The 22,621-nt window shown below is 44.4% G+C and overlaps 1 protein-coding gene across 1 annotated transcript in view; it reads left to right on the top strand.

Annotated features, from left to right (window-relative positions):
- Positions 1 to 22,621, top strand: part of col7a1 (collagen, type VII, alpha 1) — a 110,099-nt gene that overhangs the window by 19,443 nt on the left and 68,035 nt on the right. Inside the window, exons 6-26 of the mRNA XM_083661940.1 lie at positions 74 to 232; positions 782 to 939; positions 1,294 to 1,423; positions 3,431 to 3,563; positions 4,478 to 4,638; positions 5,840 to 5,959; positions 6,117 to 6,266; positions 11,432 to 11,548; positions 11,999 to 12,145; positions 13,165 to 13,290; positions 13,414 to 13,560; positions 15,361 to 15,483; positions 15,671 to 15,937; positions 17,235 to 17,378; positions 19,362 to 19,493; positions 19,975 to 20,121; positions 20,686 to 20,817; positions 20,963 to 21,112; positions 21,596 to 21,732; positions 21,883 to 22,009; positions 22,161 to 22,304. Of these exons, the coding sequence (XP_083518066.1) occupies positions 74 to 232; positions 782 to 939; positions 1,294 to 1,423; positions 3,431 to 3,563; positions 4,478 to 4,638; positions 5,840 to 5,959; positions 6,117 to 6,266; positions 11,432 to 11,548; positions 11,999 to 12,145; positions 13,165 to 13,290; positions 13,414 to 13,560; positions 15,361 to 15,483; positions 15,671 to 15,937; positions 17,235 to 17,378; positions 19,362 to 19,493; positions 19,975 to 20,121; positions 20,686 to 20,817; positions 20,963 to 21,112; positions 21,596 to 21,732; positions 21,883 to 22,009; positions 22,161 to 22,304 (3,051 nt within the window). The remainder of the gene's footprint in view (positions 1 to 73; positions 233 to 781; positions 940 to 1,293; positions 1,424 to 3,430; positions 3,564 to 4,477; positions 4,639 to 5,839; positions 5,960 to 6,116; positions 6,267 to 11,431; positions 11,549 to 11,998; positions 12,146 to 13,164; positions 13,291 to 13,413; positions 13,561 to 15,360; positions 15,484 to 15,670; positions 15,938 to 17,234; positions 17,379 to 19,361; positions 19,494 to 19,974; positions 20,122 to 20,685; positions 20,818 to 20,962; positions 21,113 to 21,595; positions 21,733 to 21,882; positions 22,010 to 22,160; positions 22,305 to 22,621) is intronic.

Here is a 22,621-nt window from a genome sequence, read left to right as displayed (position 1 = left end):
GTTTATTCTAAGCTTTGCTTATGAACCAATGAGTCTTCTGTTTTTGCTTTTTACTTTTGTCTTTGTCTGTCAGGTATAAAGAGTGCTGACAGGAATGAACTGGCTCAGATCTCTTCCCAGCCCAGCAGTGATTTCATCTCCTTTGTCGGGGACTTCAAACTGCTGAGCACACTTCTTCCTCTTGTGAGCACCAGAGTGTGTTCCAGCTCAGGAGGAGTGTATGCTAGCGATGGTAAACTTCAATTCTCCATCAGATTGTAATGCTACAATTTAATACACGTCTCATCCTGTCTCCCACCATCACTAATATCCTCTCCTCTCCTCTCCTCTCCTCTCCTCTCCTCTCCTCTCCTCTCCTCTCCTCTCCTCTCCTCTCCTCTCCTCTCCTCTCCTCTCCTCTCCTCTCTTCTCTTCTCCTCTCCTCTCCTCTCCTCTCCTCTCCTCTCCTCTCCTCTCCTCTCCTCTCTGCTCTGCATTCCTCTCCTATCCTCTCCTCTCTTCTCCTCTCCTCTCCGCTCCCCTCTCCTCTGCTCTCATCTCCTCTCTGCTCTGCATTCCTCTCCTCTCTCCTCTCCTCTCCTCTCTGCTCTCCTCTCCTCTCCTCTCCTCTGCTCTCTCCTCTCCTCTCCTCTGCTCTGCTCTGCTCTGCTCTCCTCTCCTCTGCTCGCCTCTGCTCTCCTTTCCTCTACTCTGCTCTCCTGTCCTCTGCTCTCCTCTCCTCTCCGCTCTGTTCTCCTCTCCTCTCTCCTCTCCTCTCCTCTCCTCTCCTCTCTCCTTGCAGAGGCATTTTCTGGTCCGTCCAACATCCAGTTCACAGGCCAGACCGCTGATTCTCTCAGGTTTCGCTGGAGTGCTGCTGGTGGGCCTGTGAGTGGCTATGTGGTCCAGTACACACCGCTCTCTGGCCTGGGTCAGCCTATCACGGCAGAATTGCGTCAGGTGGGCAGAATTGTTGGAAGACATATTGGTGTTGATTCTTGACTGAATGGCAGCAGCAGGGATGGGCAGCAGTGCTCTCGAATGACATACATCCAAGTGGCTAATTGCAGGTTTGGGAGCAAAGCAGAGAGTAAAGTGCCTTCAGGCTGAGTATGTACAGTATCTACTTTGTATCTAATGGGTGTATCTTCACTTGATGTGCACTAGAGGTTAGAGTGAAATTCCCAACTGTGTGCCCTGACAGACATGCTGGAAGGAGATGAATGCCATGGCTAAGCCGTCTATTCCAGTTATTAGCTAAGCCAAAAACCTTGTTTTGTGTTTTTTCTTTTTACTGATGATGACCTCCTGCAGGAGACTGTCGCTGCCACTCAGCGGACCTTCACGGCACGAGTTCTGAGGTCAGGGACAGACTACCTGGTGACTGTCATCGCCCAATACCCCAACAGTGTGGGAGAGTCTGTCTCTGCCAAGCAAAAAACCAGTGAGTAAACAGAGAAAGACCCCTGCAAGGGCAGCAAGGAGACATTTGTCAAGATGCTAAAGCAGCCTCCCAACTATCGCACCAAAATGTGAGAGAGAACTGTTATAGTAGATTAGAACCATTCACACTCTTAAGGCCCATCCACACATTCACCCATAGAACGATAACTATAACTATAAAAAGATTAAAATCATCTTATAATAAGTAATAAGAATGCAAAGTGTCTATGCTATGCCATTCTGTGTGCGATCGGGCTGAATGGTAAATGGTAAATGGACTGCATTTATATAGCGTTTTTATCCAAAGCGCTTTACAATGTGCCTCCTACATTCACCCATTCACACAGACATTCCACACACCGAAGATGGCAAGCTACCACGCAGGGTGCTTGCACAGCCATCGGGAGTGATTAGGGGTTCAGTAGTCTCTTAAAACAGACTGTCTCATCTACATCCGGCGATTGCAGCTATACAGTCTGTACGTTACACCCCCAGAACATGCACAAGGAAGTTGGGAAAAAAACCTTCAGACAGGAAAGAAGTTCGACGGAATCCGACCAATCACGACACGTGTGTCCACGAAAAATGCGGCATATTGGATTCTGATTGGACTAATGAGCGGAAGACCCGCCTTTCTACTTCCCATTCCGGTTGGTGCATGACTCTCCCCCACGAAGTACAGACGGTATGGCGGAAGCATTTGAAAATTGCGGAAGCCAACTCGTCTGTTCTAAGAGACTAGGGGTTCAGTGTCTTGCCCATGGACACTTCGACATGCAGACTGGAGGAGCCGGGGGTCGAACCACCGACCTCTTTTATCCAAAGCAATTAGTGGACGACCCGCTCTACCTCCTGAGCCACAGCTGCCCCCTAAATCATAAATCCCTGAATCTTCCAGGAAGTGTAAAGAGCACCCCTGTGGGTGACCTAACGGAGCCGGATCTTTAATTAGGTAATTAGGGCAGATTAATTGGCCTAATTACCTAATGAGGATGTCACTCGAGCAATGATGATCATCTGGTGATGACATCACTCACTGATGACATGATCATTGAGTGCTCAAGTGACATCACTGGTGACATCTATACACTATACACTTTGTACCGCCTCCAGGCGCACTGACATAAACACATGCACAAACATGTATCCACACACAGGCACACACGCACGCACGCACGCACGCACACACACAGACAAAGGGTTTTCAAGATGTGAATGTGTGACATTTTTATACACTAGTGGACCCGGGGCAATTACCTAATTAAAAAATCCGGCTCCGTCAGGTCACCCGCACTGGTGCTCTTTACACTCCCTGACAGTTTCAGCCCGATCGCATGCAGCTGTGGCCGAGAAAGTTCTGCTCACTCACTCACACACGGACACTTCTCATTCTTATAGTAAGAAGATAATAATAATAATAATAATAATAATAGATATCATCAGTGATTTCTGCATTTTGAGTGTGTCCTGGAGGCTTTGGAGACCACTGTGTTCCACACTAGGGGGGTCTAACTCCCAGGGAGGTCTAACTCCCAGGAGGGTCTAACTTCCACAGGTCCACTGGTTATAAGTAAATAGAATGGCTTCAATCAGATTATTATCTGACTGCCATCTCCTCTCTGTTTTGTGGCAATGCATGAACCCAAATCCGTCGGCTCTGTCGCTAGTAGAGAATGAGGAAGTTAAAGCACGTTGTTTATGTAATCATGCTCCATTGTTTTCTCAGAATATCGTAGTGTGAACGCTTGTGCAACAAACAGCATATCGTTATTGTTTTTAGTGATCCTTATAGTTGTCGCTCCGGATTTCCCCCGAGGGGAAATTGAGTAATGCTGCAGTTGCTCACTTCAGGTAGGGAAAAATATAAACAGAGACGTTATAAGAACAGAAATAAGACAATAAAATAGAAATACTGTAAGGTATATATATACGTCTATGTCTACTTCATCCCCCCTTCCTTGCAACTTTTCATCTTTCTCTCAATACCTCTCACATTTCTCTCTCCCAGGATCCTTGCCCGGGGTGTCCAGCCTACGTCCGGTGCAGGTGGGCTTCTTCTCTCTCTCTGTGGCCTGGGACCGGCCTTCAATTCCTGTCCAGGGCTACAGGCTCACCTATGGACCACAAGGTCAGACACACATGCCCACTTTCTTTGACTCTCTCTCTCTCCCTCTCCCTCTCTCCCTCTCTCTTCAGCACCCATCTGACAATCTGACATCTTAATATTTTTTTAATAACATTTAAACCTCTATAGAACATCTACAGAGAAATGTATTTGCGGATTTATTCCATAAATCTCGCGACGTTTGAGAACTGCATTGTAACCATTACTCAGAAAGCTCTTTTCTCTTTTCTCAAATAATTGTCTTTACCTGTTATGACAGAAATACTTAGCTCGTCACAAAAGCGCTCTCAGAATGAAGCATGACAGTGGAAAATTGAGGAAGAAAAGGAGCAACATTAGCGGATAACAGTTAACCCGTTGGTGGCAAGTTGGAAACATGTCGAGAATTTACAGCAGTCATGGTTGAGTAAATATGCCACCCTCAGGCCCTGGCTGTCATTGAGGAGTTTTATTGCTCAATCATTACCGAAAATATCAAATACATTTTTTTCCTCATCAGCAGCCTTCACATTAAATAGGTGACAAAACCATTACTTATGTCAAGTAGGGTTAGCAATTTTGCTCCAACTTTTCTAGACGCAGGGGGTGTGGCCAGGATCATAATGGTATAAAGATGTCTGGGTGCTTATGATTTATGGAAGAAAAGTTGCCCGTGGCAATTATATAAGCAGCCTCTCCAACTGTAACCCTGAGAGGAGCACAAGCAGCTCGTTAGATCATTTAGGAGTGCCAGTCTCACATGGAGCACCTCACTTCTGACTGTGTGTTGTGTGTGTGTGTGTGTGTGTGTGTGTGTGTGTGTGTGTGTGTGTGTGCGTGCGTGCGTGCGTGCGTGCGTGTGTGTATTTGTCTATTGCCATATAGTTTGTGATCACTATTTGTGCACTAATTGGTCCTCTAAATCTTGTCCTGTGATTGGTTGGCCCGGAGAGTAGGTCAGCCAGCGGCTCAGCTATTGGAGCAGTCTCTGTCTGCCGACTCCACATCCACCAGCTTGGAGGGGCTTCAGCCTGACACAGAGTACGTCATCAGCCTCTACCCGCTGTTCCCCCGAAACGCCGCCTCGCCCTCCATCCTCAACGCCCGCACACGTGAGTCCAGCCTTCTCCACCATGCTGTTACTGATATGATGATGATGATGATGATGATGATGATTACGCCTTTTATTTGTATCAGTCACAATCAATACACACTAATATATGCATATCATTGTACATTCTGTAATACCGGGTAATATATAAATACACGATGGAGTTACAGTACAACAGGTGGCTGTGGTATATGTACTTCATGATATAACTCAAATTATAAAACGGGTTCCTCAAATCAAGCAATCTGCTTGGTTCATAGCTGTGGTATATTGTGCATATACCACAGCTATGATGTCATTACATAACCGTGTCTGAAATGTGCGTTCAAGCAGCACTGCAGACCCATTTGCAGATAGCTCTATTAAAAAAAAAACACGATTTCAGACGGACAAGCCCGTCTTTATTGTCACACGATTACACATCAACACATGCGCGGACGGCCACAAACACACACATGCTGACGGTGGCCGGTGAAATTTGTCCTCTGCATTTAACCCATCCTGGCTTATCCTATTAGATCACTTAAGAGTGATCTAATAGAAGTAGCTAATATATTACTGTACTTAAGTATCAAAAGTAATTTTCTGATATTAATTGTACGTAAGTATTGAAAGTAAAGTACAAGTAAATGAGCAAACAACAAAGTGTTATTTATGAATAAAAACTATTTAAATTGGAGTGTGTGTATTACTTTCATACAGTATTGCCATACTTGGTAACCGTTTTATAAAAGCAATAGCTCACTTGTATATGGATATTATATCAGAGCGAAGGGGGTTGTTGAACCCTTAGTGTGATCTAATGACCATATACTGTACCACAGTCGTGACTCGTGAGCTACATTACATTACATCATGGCATTTATCAGATGCTTTTATCCAAACTAACTTGCAATAGTACATTTTGTCAACAGTTATGTAGTCAGCTGTGCATCACAGGCTTCATCAGATAAGACCTTTAAAAAGGAAGAAGTGAGCTATTGTTTCTATTAGTCATACTGTCTGCTTGTGGTTGGAATGATTTCCGTAGCAATTAGCAAATATTCACATCTTGAAACCCTTTGTCTGTGTGTGTGTGTGTGCGTGCGTGCGTGCGTGCGTGCGTGTGTGTGTGTGTGTGTGTGTGTGTGTGTATGTGTTTGTGCGTGTGTGTGTGTGTGTGTGTGTGTGTGGATACGTGTTTGTGCATGTGTTTGTGTCAGTGCGCCTGGAGGCGGTACAGCAGTTGTCAGTGGAGACGGAGTCAGAGGGCAGTGTCCGCGTGCGGTGGAGAGGCGTGGCCGGGGCCAGTTCCTACCGTCTGGTCTGGGGTCCATTTACAGGTCAGCAAGACAAACATCGACACAACCTACAGACAAACACCAAACACACACCAACATCTTCCACTTCACCTATCATCAGTTTCTACTTATTTGCATGCTGTTGTTTTGAACCTCTTAACATGCTCCTCTCTTCTGTTGTGTCTTTGCGTCCACACAGGCAGAGATGTTGTCACTGTTGAGGTAGCCGGTGACAGCGAGTCTCACACTTTGCCCAGCCTGCAGTCTGACACTGAGTACATTATCACCATCATCCCCCTCTATCAGGGCAACACTGAGGGTCCTGTAGCGACAGCCAGGTTCAAGATAGGTAGGTGTGAGTCCAGTAGTACACCACAACACTAAAACTGGTTTTATGCTCACGCGAAATCGCCGGCGCCGACTGCGCCGAGGGGGTCGCCGCAGCTGGCCGTCCTTTCGGCGCAGCTCGGCGGAGGGGGCGTGCAGCTCCTCGAAAATGTGACTCCGCCGACCGCCGCGTCAACGCGGACGTGACGTGACCAGCACGAGAGCTGTGATTGGACGTACTTGTTGTGAGGAATGAGGAAATGCAATTTCCTCATTTAACAGTGCTTGTCCCTCATCTAGCAAAGCCTTCTGCAGGCTCACCGGAATGAGTTTTGAAAGGGAGGGACAATAAAATGTCCCCCCACCACCATGATTGCAAGTTCTTGGTAAACAACATGATAGCGTCATATGTAATGGACAGTGTAGCCTACCACAGCCAATGAGCCGAGTTACCTTCGAGTATGCAGTCTCGCTGTGTCACACACACACACACACACACACACACACACACACACACACACACACACACACACACACACACACACACACACACACACTCACTCTCAACCATTTTTTATTATTTTTATCCCTGATCTACAGCTCCTCAGGAACATATGTGAGGCTGATTTGTTTGAATCTCCTTGAGCTTTAGGGTCTCGTGCTGAGGAGGTGTTTATTCTGTCTCCTCTTGACAGCATGAACATTGCTTGTTTTCTTGATGTGATGTCTCCTCTCCACCAGCGGGTGAAGGCTGCTCCATGTTGTTACAGCAGAGTGGAGAAAGCTCCTGTCAAGGCGTTTGATATTAGCCCTGGGGAGGGACAAGGCACATGAGCTGAGGGCACCACATGCTTTCAGGTCTCCTGGACAGTTGGGGTTAACATACACATATTCAGTCGGGGTTAACATACACATATTCGTACGTACTGAATCATTTTGGTACGAGGCTTTAGGTTCAATACGCATTACAACCCGAAAAAATCTTTCACTGCTGAACAGTGCAAGTCTTCTACAAGGGTATCATGGAAAACTAAAACTTTGATACATTGCACTGCACCTTGTCCTGTAGCAGTGTATTCTGTACTTGTCATTTTCTTCCATATTTATTGTTTTATCTGTGAAGCACTTTGGTCGGCTTTGTCGTTGTAAACTTGCTCTATAAATAAAGTTGACTTGACTTGACTTGACTTTCATTACCCCTAAAATTTTTTTTAATTTAAATAAAAATGTAAACTAGACTGTGAAAATAATTATATAAAATTCAAGTTCCATTCATTTAATTTCATATTCAATAAGCTATAATTGCATACACATAATTATTGGTATGAGTTATTAGTTATAAATGGATGTCACATGGACAGGCAACCTTGCTCAGCTCCCTACCTTATCGTGAGCAGGTCACTGTGTTCTGCAACACACAGACACACACACACACACACACACACACACACACACACACACACACACACACACACACACAGACACACACACACAAACACACGCCACAACCTTGAGTGTGCTGTGTGCTACAGGTTCCACCCCTCCCCTCTGCTCGCTCCTTTCTGCCTTGGACAGACAGATGGCAGAGTAACGTTGTGGATGGAAAGGTATACAGTAGCTAGGGAGAACAGGTCAGATAAGAAACTGACAGGTTTAATAACAGGATGTAAATTGCTCTGATATTCTGCTTCAACAATTCATTGGGTTGATTAAATTGGTATGTTGCTGCTTTGATGTAATTTTACAAAGTTTCAAATGCATTCTTGAATTATTTTAAGTAAATATAAAGCATTTACAGACTATTTTGCATGGATATGAATACCGGTGTGCCTCGAGATTTGGGCTTGCCATTTGGTGTGCCTTGGCTGCAAAAAGTTTGAAAACCACTGCTGTATAGCAAGAAAGAATGCTTTTTGAAAAGCTGCTTGTTTTCAGTTGTGTCTAGCCAAGTACAGGGACAGGAAAGCCAGAGGAATGGAAATCAGAGATAGAGAGGCGCGTCCAAGAATCTTCTCTGTTGTTCCGTCTCGGTTCTGAAAACCTACAGATGTTACTGAATCTTCTCTTGTTGTGTTCCGTCTCTGTTCTGAAAACCTACACATGTTACTGTTTAGTTCTGTTAGGAACATTTCTAGAACACCTACAGTCATTATACACACGCACCATCTGCCTCTGGTGACTAATGCCGGAATGGCTTAACTTCAGTGGAAACTGAGTCACTCAGCGAGGTGACCAGATTTCTGAAATGTAAATCGGGGACAGTTAATATATCGTTAAAACATCCAATGTTATCTATGAAATAATAAAGTGGGACAACAGTGTCATGTATTTTGACCATGGTAACGTCTGTAACATTATGCAAATGCAGGCCGACTGATATCATTCAGATATCTTGAGGTGAGAGTTCAAGGGACCCCTTTGAAACCCTGTCATATGATATGAGTATCTTCACTCTACCTTTTAAAATGAGCCGAGGCAAGGAGTTGAAATTCGGGGGACATTTTCGGGGACAGCTCCTGCCGGGGACAGGTCACCAAAAAAGGGGACTGTCCCTGAAAATCGGGGACATCTGGTCACCTTAAGGCCACTGTGTTGAGTAGAGAGCTGGGAGATATGGAGGAAAAGCCTGGTGGTCCCTGGTTGCTATCAAAATAGCTGAGCTGAGCTGAGATGAGATGTGTACAATACTCTACACATAAACCACACTAACCTAAACTTGAGCTTTGCTTGCTTCTCTCTTGTTTGTTTCTGTGTAAACCAGGAGAGGTTTCTCTTTGTTATGTCTCACTCTTTCTCACGAGGGAAAATGTTGCCTTTTTTTTCCTGCTTTCACACTGAAAAAAAAAGCAGGATTTTCAACTCAATTGCAGATATTAGAATAGGCCAGTCGAGCACCAGGCATTCACATAATATTACAGTTTAAATTATATTTGACTATGTATCATAGCCCTCTAACAAATAGACGGCCTCGAATTCAAGATATCAAGTTCATGTCCTCGAAGTGAAGAGCAGCTGTGGGTAGAAAGTGGCGAGGACGTGTTAGTCTGTCATGCGGGACGTCTGCGATGATTTGTTGCTCTTCGTCACAGGGAGCGTTTGTTCACACGTACTGCTTCCAACCACACACAGCACACAGGCCACCTGAGGGCACAGCTGTCATACAGCACAGCGGCCACCTGGGGGCACAGCTGTGGCCCTGTGTCTGGGATGAAACTGCCTCACTGAAATCCAGAGGTTTTCAAAGTGGGAGGCGGGCCTCCCCGGGGGGGGGCTCAGTGAATGGCAGTGAAAAATATTACATTAGTTATTATATAAGTCATCAAAAGGAGGTCACATAGGATAGCCTAAATGTGTGTGATTCGGTTAAAGAGATATTCATTTTTGGAGAGTTTTACTGTTTTACCCACTTTCCCAGAGTCAGAAACATTGAAATGCCTTCAGACAGACTTTCTTAATGTGTTTGGTATAGTCTTAAGTCTGTCAATAGTAATACCACATACCAGGCTATCTTGACTCATTATTGTTGAGTGGCAATGGGATCAAACATCATCATAATCATAATGGGGCGAGGGAGGCTTTGTCCAATCATCAGCGTCTGAGGGGAGGCCCACAGTCTCAGACTTTGAAAATCCCTGCTGCAATCCTGCTGACAACTGTTTTTTTTTAAACCTCAAGAACATAAAATCACCAATTCTGCAATGAATGTGTCCAATTTGTGCACAGTCACGAGCTAAAGTGAGAACATGGTCAGGATCAGAACTTGCATTTGGTTGTTCTACTAATGCAGTTTTGTGTGGAAGGTTTTTGCATATTGGTGATCATTATGGGCGTGTAACGCTTCATAAATCTCACGGTTTGGTTCGATACGACACGGCAGAGAGGTGTCACGGATCAGTACATTTTCGATACAGCAAAAAAAAAGTAGAAACGTCAGAGAAATGTACTTGATTAAAAATAAATAGATTTGTATTTAATCTACTTATTTATATTTTATTATTTTCACAGTGTAGTTGTAATTTCGATTTCAATTTACGACAATGTTTTTTAACACCCTTTGTCTCTGTTCGTCTGTTTTAGTTTACCATGATATCCTTGTAGAAGACTTGCACTGTTCACCAGTGAAAGATTTCGGTTTGCAATGCGTATTGAACCTGCCTCGTAGCTAAACGGTTCAATACGAATACGCGTATTGTTACACCCCTAGTGATCATCCATTTGCACTTTTGCAGAAGACATGAGACAGTACATGTGTCAGGCAGGGCGGTGGCCCAGTGAGACGTCTGGTCGGACAGGCCAGAATTTTCGAGCAGCATCCCCGACGCTAGGACGGACGTGCTTTGGAAGTGCGAGGGCTGAGTCTCTGGAGTGTGCTACAATCTGCTCTGTGTGTCAACTGGAACTCACTGTTCCTACTAGCTGCTGCCTGGAGCCAAGGCTGGCATTTTGAACTGAACCCAGATTCACACACAGGCTGGATCAAACCGCATGCCAGAACTTTTTTTTTAGTGTGACACATCATCACGCTCTAAACTAAAGGATCCGGACAGTATTTTTAGAATACCTACTGTATAAGCCATCTGTTAATACAGTCATGTTGTTGGCTTCATGCTACTTTTCTGTGCTGGGTAGCAAAAATCCAGCATTTATATATATTCTGCATTCTATGCAGTGCCATGGTCATTATTTATTTAAAATGTATGTGTTAAATGTACAGTGAAACATACTGTAATTGTACAAATAATTTCAAGTAATAATTCAAAAAGACAAGGACAGGACTCCGAATTGACTATTTATTGCCACACAACGGACACTTCGGACAAGTCGCCCGACTTCAGGCAATTCACAAACATTGCTCATGTTGGTCTAATTATAGATCTCCACAACAGGTCTGTTCCAGCAGAGGGAGTCACGTAGTGTTTGTTGCCCGATGTAGGTTCACAATTTATGCAAATTCACAAAAGGTAAACAAACAACAATGAAACAAAGCCACAAATTGTGTTCAGTTCATAAGAAACAACCAAATCCTTCCAAGCCCACAGATCCTATAAATATGTTGTTCTTGGTTTTGCTGTGAAAGAGGTCTCAGACCAGCAATGCTGCATTTCTGTAGGTAGCATTTTCATTGGTTGGCCTATGGGAATGAAGATTTACTGCACACTTTGACTGTTTGACTTGTGTTGTCCTCAGAGCATCAGGAGCAGCAGGTCCTCAGGGCAGCTACTACCAGCCCCTCCTCTATCCGCCTCACCTGGAGGCTCATCCAGTCCTCCAGAGGGTATCGCCTGGAGTGGAGGCAGGGAGAAGGTCAGGTGCACACTCACACACTCAAACACTCACACTCACACACTCAAACACTCACTCACTCACTCACTCACTCACACACTCACACACTCAAACACACACATACATACACTCAAACATTCACACACAAGCAAACACACACTCATGAGTGTTTGAGTGTGTGTGTGTGTGTGTGTGTGTGTGTGTGTGTGTGTGTGTGTGTGTGTGTGTGTGTGTGTGTGTGTATGTGTGTGTATGTGTGAGTGTTTGAGTGTGTGTGTGAGTGTTTGACTGTGTGAGTGTGAGTGTTTGAGTGTGTGTGTGTGTTTGAGTGTGTGAGTGAGTGTTTGAGTGTGTATTACGATAACATTATTATCACAATACACAATATGATTCGAAGAGAAATATAGCCTAGTGATAAATTATTGCCCTACCCTACTTTGAAGTGACACACTTCCGCACTTGTGTCTCCAGGTGGCCGTGTGCAGAGCCAGTCCTTCCCTCGAGGCACCAGCAGCTATGAGCTGGCCGGCCTGCAGCCCAACACAGAATACATCATGACCCTGTACACGCTGTATGAAGGTCGAGAGGAGGCCACACCTGTGTCCACCACATCCAGAGGTCAGCCACACGGCCAGGGGCAACTCATGGGTTAACCCTGCACGTCATGCTTGTGCCGGGGGTTGGATTCCATGCAGTTCTGAATGTTTTAATGCAGATATTTATATATAAAGGTTTCTTCATGGCAGGAAAACTTCATGGAAAACCTGGAAAAATCATGGAATCTCGTTCAAATCTCGTTTCCAGGCCTGGATTAGTAAAATCTGTGAAAGTTTTGGAGTCATGGAATTTTGCTGTGTATAATGAAATTAATTGTTAGAGTACTATTCTGTGTATAACCTTCAACATAATCATCATCATCATCATACATAAGATTGCTAAAGTGGGCTGTCTGCCTGCGTTTTTGGTCTCACTTTGTGAGATTTGTGATGATTTTGGTCAGCAATGATGTCACTGATGATGTCACAATGTCTATGACATCATCAGTGATGTCACTCGAGCACTTGATGATGTCATCAGTTTTGGTCACTCGAGCAATTGTGATGTCACTGATTATGTCATGTCATCATGTCTATGACATCATCAGTGACGTCACTCGAGCACTCGATGATGCTCCATGATGTGATCAGTGATGGTCACTCCAACAATTGTGATGTCATCAGTGATGCGAAGTTGGGCAATTGTGCGCTGTGCATGCCAATAGAGCAGGCGAGGCCACGCAGCGGCCGAGTTGCATAATGTGAGCCCGCGCAGTGCTGCGCTCACGCGCTACACGATAGCACATTTATAGCAGATTTATTTTCTGTAGCTGTTGATGTAACGTATCTAATATGTGTTGACTTTAGTGCTTCTTGTATTTTATATTTTTATGGAAAATTCACATTTTATTTCAATAGCTTCCATGTGATGTGATGCAGTGACTCTAAATAAAACATTAAAATCCAATATAAAGAGGTGTGCCCTCTTTGTTGTGTAGGCTAGTGATAGTTTCTGGTATTGATTCAGTCACCGCCTCACATTACATGGAAATTCTATTATGGATCCTTGAAAAGTCATTCAGTCTACTGTCTTCCTTGCAGAGGAGCAGCCAGTGGGGCAGGTGTCCAACCTGCGAGTGGTGGAGTCTCTGGGCAGCACTGCCAGGCTCGGCTGGACGGGGGTGACTGGAGCCACGCAGTACCGCATCCTTATCCTTAACACTGATAGTAAACTGACCCATTTTCTTTATTTGTATTCATATGAAGCCATGTTGATTTTGGTATCGCCCTATTGTCACTAAATCAAACTGTGCACGAAATGGATGATGAGTGTGTTTCGTCTCATCTCAGCGGCGACAGAGGAAACCCGCAGTATCCCTGGAAACCAGACGACCTTTGACCTCAGAGACCTGACAGTGGGCGTGTCTTATGGTGTCAGTGTGACAGCGCTGGTGGGAGACAATGCTGGAGAGCCAGTGACTGTCTACATCAAACCGGGTGAGATTAGCAGTCGCATGATATCTGCTGCGTGCTTCATCCTGTTTGCCGCTGGCAGGTGTTGTGTGCTTGTCTGCTTGATAAATACCTTCAGCGTTCTTCAGCCTTAATACCCGGCACCTCTTGAGATGAATGAGACCAGGGCATGTTTCCAGGCAAGTCCATGCAGACACAATGAAACACATTTTGGATGGTGGGGAGGTGCAGTGTTGTTAACACAGCAATAGAAACCAAAGCTAGATGGAAAATCTAGATAATAGGGTGGGGAAACCAAAAATTCACAGACAATTTACTAATGTAATTCATCCTGTTGTGGCGTCTCTCCTTACTTAATCATGCTTATTTAATCACTTTTACATGACTGAGGTAGAAGTACACTTACTTGTGTAAAAAAAAAGAAGTAGTGATTCAACTTGTTTACTCAGGTAAAAGTAAACGAATTTGCTATATGCCAGGCAGCATGTGTGTTACTGATGACATCACTGATGACGTCATCTGGCTGCCTGGCAAAAATATTGCCAGGCAGCTGGCTGCTGGCCACTGATGACATAATTTGTCCTCAGGGTTGTGAGTCAGTCAGCCTTCCAAGTGATGTCACTCGAGCAATTGTGATGTCATCAGTGATGTCATCAGTGAGTGATGTCATCGGATCTGAGGAGTAGAGGGTCACAGGGACAGAATGTAGGGAAACAGTGCTGGGGAAGCTATCAGTGATGTCACAGACACTGATGTCCTGAACGTGACCAGAATCGTGACTCATACATGACATTGTGACATCATCAGTGATGTCACAGACAATGATGTCATGAACGTGACAAAAATCGTGACTTAAAACGTGACATTGTGACATCCTTAGACAATGATATCATGAACGTGACCAAAATCGTGACATCATCAGTGATGGCACAGACACTAATCATGTCATAAATGTGACCAAAATTGGACTGAAAACGTGACCAAAATCGTGACTAACAGACACACACCGCCTGCCCGTCCACATACGCAATTTTATATGACGATGATGATGATGATGATGATGATGATGAGGATAGCACATTTCATACACAGAAGCAATTCAAAGTGCTTTACAAATGACGTTATCAGTGGTCGGCAGTGAGCTGCCTGACAATATTTTTGCCAGGCACCCAGATGACGGATGACGTCATCAGTGATGTCATCAGTAACACACATACTGCCTGGTATCGCGAATTCACACTTGTTATGGATAGTTCTTCAGACTAATGGATCGGAGCAACTTGCAACTCCGGACTGAGAGTCAGACATACGCATGCACGCACGCACGCACGCACACACACACACACACACACGCACACACACACACACACACACACACCTCCAATTATAGTAGTAGGATTCAAAGACTATTACACTTGGAAGATCCCCTCTAGACATGTTTTAAGATGTATAAAGACTATATGGTTTTTCCACAAAAAAGGTGCACATTATGCGTGAAAGCTGGGAGAGCGCGAGATGAGGGATAAAGGCAACGTTACCTCGTTTTTGTCTGTTGTGCATGAAAGTAACTAGCCTGTTTAGCAAATATAAGGAGTAGAAAGTACAGATACTGTGTTAAAATGTAGGGAGTAAAATTAAAAAGTTAACAAATAAATACTCGGTAAAGTACAAATACCTGAAAATCCTACTTAAGTACAGTAACAAAGTATTTGTCCTTAGTTACTTCCAATCTCAGGGTATAAAACTATGAAAGAGAAAATAATCTTAAAAAAGATTTGCCGACTGAACTTTTTCACCTGAGGTTGTTCATGCCCTTTATTTCAGAGCAACGTGCTGGCAGAGTGACTAACCTCAGAGTGACACATGCAAACAGTCGGAGAATTCGAATTGCCTGGACAGGTGTTGCCGGGGCAACAGGGTACAGGGTTACTTGGAAGCAAGGCAGCAGTAAGTATCATGTGCTGTAATAATGACACAATATTGATGTGTATCTGTCAGTTCACCATCCTGACAATACTGAGGCAACATGTTTGAAGCTCCCTCTCTTCTCCTCCCTGTTGTCATTCGGCTGCGATGTTGGTGTATGTGTTTTTTTGCGTGTATAATTTTGTATGACCACTGTCCTGTGCGATAGGTGAGGAGCAGTCCCGTCCTCTGGGGCCAGCGGTTGTGTCTTTCACCATAGAGCCCCTGCAGCCTGATGAGGCGCTGGTCATTGGTGTTGCAGCTGTGGTCGGTCAGCGTGCGGGGGAGAGCGTCACAATCTCCGCTAAGACTAATCCCCATGGGGCATCGGTGTCGGGCCTTCGCATCGTTGACGTCACGTCTCAGAGGATACGCATTTCATGGTCACCTGCCTCCAGAGCCACTAGCTATAGGGTGATTTGGCGGCGTGCTGACGGTAGGCAAATATTAGCATTGCAAAGTTGTCATTACCTAGCATGTCAGAGACAGCAGAGACATGCAACAACTAGCATGTCAGAGACAGCAGAGACATGCAACTAGCATGTCAGAGACAGCAGAGACATGCAACACCTAGCATGTCAGAGACAGCAGAGACATGCAACAGCTAGCATGTCAGAGACAGCAGAGACATGCAACAACTAGCATGTCAGAGACAGCAGAGACATGCAACAGCTAGCATGTCAGAGACAGCAGAGACATGTAACTATGTTTAAATCTAGCATGTCAGAGACAGCAGAGACATGCAACTATGTTTAAATCTAGCATGTCAGAGACAGCAGAGACATGCAACTATGTTTAACTCTAGCATGTCAGAGACAGCAGAGACATGCAACTATGTTTAAATCTACAGTAGCATGTCAGAGACAGCAGAGACATGCAACTATGTTTAAATCTAGCATGTCAGAGACAGCAGAGACATGCAACTATGTTTAAATCTAGCATGTCAGAGACAGCAGAGACATGCAACTATGTTTAAATCTAGCATGTCAGAGACAGCAGAGACATGCAACTATGTTTAAATCTAGCATGTCAGAGACAGCAGAGACATGCAACTATGTTGAAATCTAGCATGTCAGAGACAGCAGAGACATGCAACTATGTTTAAATCTAGCATGTCAGAGACAGCAGAGACATGCAACTATGTTTAAATCTAGCATGTCAGAGACAGCAGAGACATGCAACTATGTTTAACTCTAGCATGTCAGAGACAGCAGAGACATGCAACTATGTTTAAATCTAGCATGTCAGAGACAGCAGAGACATGCAACTATGTTTAAATCTACAGTAGCATGTCAGAGACAGCAGAGACATGCAACTATGTTTAAATCTAGCATGTCAGAGACAGCAGAGACATGCAACTACCGTATGTTGAAATCTAGCATGTCAGAGACAGCAGAGACATGCAACTATGTTGAAATCTAGCATGTCAGAGACAGCAGAGACATGCAACTATGTAGAAATCTAGCATGTCAGAGACAGCAGAGACATGCAACTATGTAGAAATCTAGCATGTCAGAGACAGCAGAGACATGCAACTATGTTGAAATGATCACTGGTAACATGATGACAGGCCAACAAAAATGTAAAATAGATATTTAATGTTTCAATTTGGTTCGAAGGTGAACGCGTACAGTTCCTGGAGAAATGTAGGGATCATAAGTGGTCTAAATTCTGTTGTGCTCATATCTTGGATAGCTTAGCTTTAATCGCTCTCCCATGTTTTCGTTTGGCAGGAGTGGAAGGGTCCCGAAATGTGGCGGCCAATCTCACTTCCTTCACCATAGACGGACTACAGGCAGACTCCTCCTACACTGTGCTGGTGTCTCCACGGATTGGCTCTCGAGAGGGAAGTGCTGCCTCCCTGAATGTCAAGACAGGTACCAGCAGTAGGTGATTTGTTAATTTTTAAGAAGGAGGATGGCCCCCCGCTGCCCCCACACCACCAACCGATGGCTCTGCATGGCTCAGAAGCTGCCCGATTTTGCCCGAGTTGACTAACTTGCTCGGATTTTGTTGATTTGGTAATTTTTCATTGAATTGTGTGCTTCAACCATGGGTAAGTAGGCTACATAGTTAAATGGTTTATTTTTATTTTTATTTTGTCTGTGTTAACTGTTGTTGTTTTTTTGGTTACTTGTTTTATTTTAAAATATATAGAGTGGAGCACACCCAAAAAGTTTGAAGAGGTGCAGACTAATGTAAAGTCAAAGTAACATAAAGAAAAGAAGTCGCACACTCAAAATCTCCTCTGCTGTGTTTTAATGGTTACACCAACATGTTTCGGCGAAAGTGCCTTCGTCAGGGTGCAGTGACTGCACCCTGACGAAGGCACTTTCGCCGAAACATGTTGGTGTAACCATTAAAACACAGCAGAGGAGATTTTGAGTGTGCGACTTCTTTTCTTTATGTTACTTGTTTTATTTTGAAAATTGGCCGGATGCTCTATGCCGTTCCTGTATGACTTCCTGCCCGGCTCGATCGGCTCTGTGCAGCTTGATGCGGCCGATTCCACCAGATGCACCGCAGCACGTTTCAGAAATGTCCCAGGCATCTGATAATGCTTATTTTCCAAAAACACACTGTAGTGTGCATGTTTTTTTTGCCAAAGCCTGCATGGGATTAGCATAAAGTGGGCATGTGTGTAAAGGGGAGACTTGTGGGTTCCAATAGAACCCATTCTCATTCAGATATCTTGAGGTGAGAAGTCAAGGGACCCCTTTGAAAATGGCCATGTCAGTTTTTCCCTAACTAAAATTTAGCCTCACTTTGGACTGTTATTTAGCCCCCTTCCCAACAAGCTAGCATGACAGGGGCTGAGTTTCCCAACAAAGAAGCTTCTTAAGAGTTAAGAAGCTTCTTAACTCCTTAAGAAGCTTCTTAAGGAGTTAAGAAGGCTCCAAAGAAGTGTTTCCCAAACGCCTTCTTAACAGTCGAGAAAAATAAAAAAAATAGAAGGCTCTTAAGAAGCATCTTAACTGGAGCGGCTCACTTGATGGCACTCTGAGCCCAGCAGTGGGCCACGACTCAGTGGTTGAGAAACACTGTTAACACCTAATCATGGTCATGTTAAACTTTATTAAACATTATTTATTTCAGACATGGACTGCAGTTCAAATTGCTTTATATACACAGCATACAACAAAACAGAGAAACACTACAGAATTTAAGCGACCTTGGGTTCTGTGAAAGGTGCTATATAAATCCACAACATTATAAAAGTAATCCATTCTGATTAGAGGAATATCGCCTACGGTAAAACATTTAAAACACAAGTAACCATACATACAGGGGAGATTTTCAAGTGTTCCCTAATTTTAAACACTAAAGGGTACATGAAAGAAAGGAAAAAGGGAAAAACACAAGAGGAACAGTGGACACAAGTATCTCCTTTTGCCTGACGCGGCTGGATCTGCCAGTGTTTTGTCATTAAGAAGGTGTTAAGAAGGCTCCAGACCCTTCTTACAAAACCTTCTTAACGAAAGATCATCTTAGCGCTAAGAAGCTTTTGGGAAACGCAGCCTTCTTAACGGAGGATAATTGGAAGATAATTTTAGGCTAAGAAGCAATCGGGAAACGCGTTGGCTTCGTTGGCTTCTTACGGGAGCCTTAAGAAGGGTCAAAGAAGCTTCTTAGCGCTAAGAAGCTTTTGGGAAACGCATGCCTTCGTAAAGAAGCAATTGGGAAACGCGTTTGCTTCTTAAGGGGGCCTTAAGAAGGGTTGAATTAGCTTCTTAGCGCAAAGAAGCTTTTGGGAAACCCAGCCAGGGTTGGTAACAAAGCCTTATGTCTTCTAGTTTCCACAATAACTGCAATATGAATGGCTGAAACATGATTGGCTGATGTGATGTGTTTGCCTGCAGAGACGGATCAGTCTGTGGTTGGGACTGTGACATCACTGCAAGTCCAGGAGTCACGCGGAGAGGTTGTGAGAGTGACCTGGGTTGGTGTGCAGGGAGCAACCGCCTATCGTGTGTCCTGGAGGCGAGTGGATGGTAGGTCTGTTGCTGAACGTGAACCAAGATCTAATGGAAATAATGTTGTGTTGTAATTGTTACTTTCTGTTTTGCTTTGCTATGAAAATAAGCTATAATCACAATCAGCTTTATTGGCCAAGTACAGTATGTACACATATACAAGGAATTTGACTCCGGTTTGCATTGCTCTCAAAGTACTCACTCACACACAGAAAAAGCCATGCACAAGTTAAAACAAATGAGGCCCGGGTACATTCAAACATCTACTACTGTGTATACAATACTGTAAGTGTGGTGTAAAGTGTCTATTTTAAATACGTATATATCTATAAAAGAATGTCTATGTACAGTATAAATAAGTAATCGCCTTTAAAATATGCACGCCATGTCAGAGTAATAACTACCCAAAATAATTTTCTTTTGCGAATATGAAGGATGCTGTACGGCAGCAAGCTTGTTGTGTCACTCTGCTCACTGCTCTGCCTGTGCGCTGTTGCAGGCGGCGAGGAGAGGAGTCAGCTGGTGGGGGGAGATGTGACAGCGGTGGACTTAGACCAGCTGGACCCAGGGGCTCAGTACGAGGTGCAGGTCATGGCTTTAGTTCAGAACAGAGAGGGATCCGCTGTCTCTGTCAGAATCACCACACGTAAGTCCAGACATCTTTCCAGGGTTCCCATAGGCCTTGAACATCCTTGAAAGTTTTAGGAGTTGAGAAAATTTAAGTGAATGGATGGCCTTGAAAGTACTTTATTTTTCTTAATGAAATATAGCACCCAAAGTCATCAATACGCCTCAGTTCTCTCTGGATTAACACTTCACAACACAACACGAACCCTATGAAGGATATTGTGTCGATTTAGCAGTAGTTAAAAGATTACTTCATCGTGGTTTCTTCACTTGACAAGATCAGGAGTATAAAAATAGAACTCTAGTTAATTTTGCTGAAAATCATGTCTTACCCAAAACTGACCATTTTGAGTCCTTGAATTTCACCAAATAGGACCTTGAAAGTCATTGAAAACGTCTTGACTGGAGAGCTGGATAGTTCTTGGATGCCATGTACTGTACAAGTACAATGACAAAAATGTTGGATGAAAGGTTGTCAAGTGGAGTGGACGGCTTATGCTACTGCAACTTGTGTGTGTTTGTGTGCAGCACATACCTATTACATGTATAGTGTTTTGCTGATTCTCTGTATTTACGCTCACAGCTGGTGTCTACCCCCCAACTCTGCCTAACACAAATTTGCGAGTGGCAGATGTTACCCAGAATTCTGTGCTGCTGGGCTGGGCACCGCTATCAGGTGCCACTGGATATATCCTACGTTGGAAAGAGGAGAGAGGTGAGACACCTTGTTGGATCTGATAGCATGCTCTTTCAGGCTCTAAACATAAACGCAGCTGCAGTAACATTATTAGTGGCCGGGCCAGCGAAGCGGCCAGGCCACTTCTTGTATTTGCCTTTATTATTCTGTTTGTATTGCTCAGACACCGGGCAAGGCCTGTCCATCACGCTCCCTGCTTCGTCCACCTCCTACCGGGTGACCGGGCTGCGCCTGGGCGGTCGCTACCGCTTCACCCTGCAGCCCACCTTCACCAGCGGTCTGGGACCAGAGGCCTTTGTGGATGAACGCCCTGGTAATTATCCCAACATATCCTTGCATTTTCAAAATGTTAGCTTGACGACCAGGCATTTTTCAGTTGATGCAGTGGGTTTTGAAAGGGTACTGTAGATCAAAGGATCATACAATGTTCTCAACTCACAGACGGCCATGTAATCCTTCAATTTAAATGTGCAGTGTGTAGTTTCTGGCGGCATCTAGTGGTGAGGTTGCAGATTGCAACCAACTGAATACAATTACATTGAATCCAACATGGCGGCCTCTGTGGAGGGGCCCGCTCCTATGTAGATAAAATACTTTTGAATATTATATACAATTTCTGCCAAATCCGTTAATTTTATTCCACCACTAGATGCCACCAAAAACTACACACTGCATTTTAAGTTAAAACATCAAAATGACCTAAATTGGAGTTCTGAAGTTTACAACCGACAATGAGGATATGGCCATGCTTTCTATTCCCTAACAAATCTTATGTTGATCCCTTGTCTCTGCACAGTGTGCGTGGGTGGGCGGCTGGATGTGGTGTTTCTGGTGCCGGCATCTCAGGATCGGGTGAACCTGATGGAACCTCTCCTTCACCTCCTGACCAGTGCGGCTGGCTCACTCACCACCATCGGAGAGCGCGACTCACAGGTACAGTCCCACACCAAGCAGTGTCAACAGGGGGGGACATGGTGAAATATGTATGTAGCTCACAGTATCTGTTGGCACTTTGATCCTTGGTTTATTGTCATATACTGCTAGATTGCAATATTATCTTCTGTTGTGTCTTCTGTCTTTCAGGTGGGAATTGTAGTTTATAGTTACAGACCCAAAGTCTGGTTCCTGCTTAATCGCCATAGCAGCTCTGAGACGCTGCTCCAAGAGATCCTGTCCACACCCTTTGATGACACCCCAGGAAATAACATAGGTCAGTGTGTCTCCTGTGTCCTTACCGGTTTTTTGCAGTGGTCTTAACTGTCCTTTAGGGTTAGGTTGAGCTTCTGGGATGTGTGTGTGTGCAGCGCGTGTGCATGCGTGTGTGTGTTCATGATTCTTAAGTTGTCTGTCTCCCTCTGCAGGCCAGGCGCTGACATTCGCCCGTCAGTTCCTTCTGACCCCCTCAGCTGGACGGAGGCCCAGGGTCCCTGGTGCTGTCGTCATCATCTCAGACAACAAGTCTACCGACAACCTCACTCTCGCTGCCAGCAATATCAGAGGCACAGGTGTGCTGGACCAAAAAGCAGACACATTATCCTCGTATTTGGAAGTAAATGTGGTCAAATAGTAATTAGAAGTCATTCTTGTGCTTTGTTTTAACCTACCTTGAGTTATCATCAGGGAAATACTGCCCCCTACCAGATGGATAGGGTTAGCTGCATTTGGAAAATTCTGATGGTTTGGTTTACATTTTTCAGCCACAGATATGTCTAAAATTGGAAGTGAAATACTTTGCTGGGATTTAGTCTCTGTCCCACTTATCTGGCACAAAAAAATATCAAAAATATTATATAATACGAAATAATTTTGGACTTACGCCTGC

The sequence above is a fragment of the Poromitra crassiceps genome, assembly GCF_964638095.1.
Source record: "Poromitra crassiceps genome assembly, chromosome: 27".
NCBI classification, from domain to species: domain Eukaryota; kingdom Metazoa; phylum Chordata; class Actinopteri; order Beryciformes; family Melamphaidae; genus Poromitra; species Poromitra crassiceps.
The sequence above is the reverse complement of the archived record's forward strand: the minus strand, read 5'-3'. Positions and strand labels throughout refer to the sequence as shown.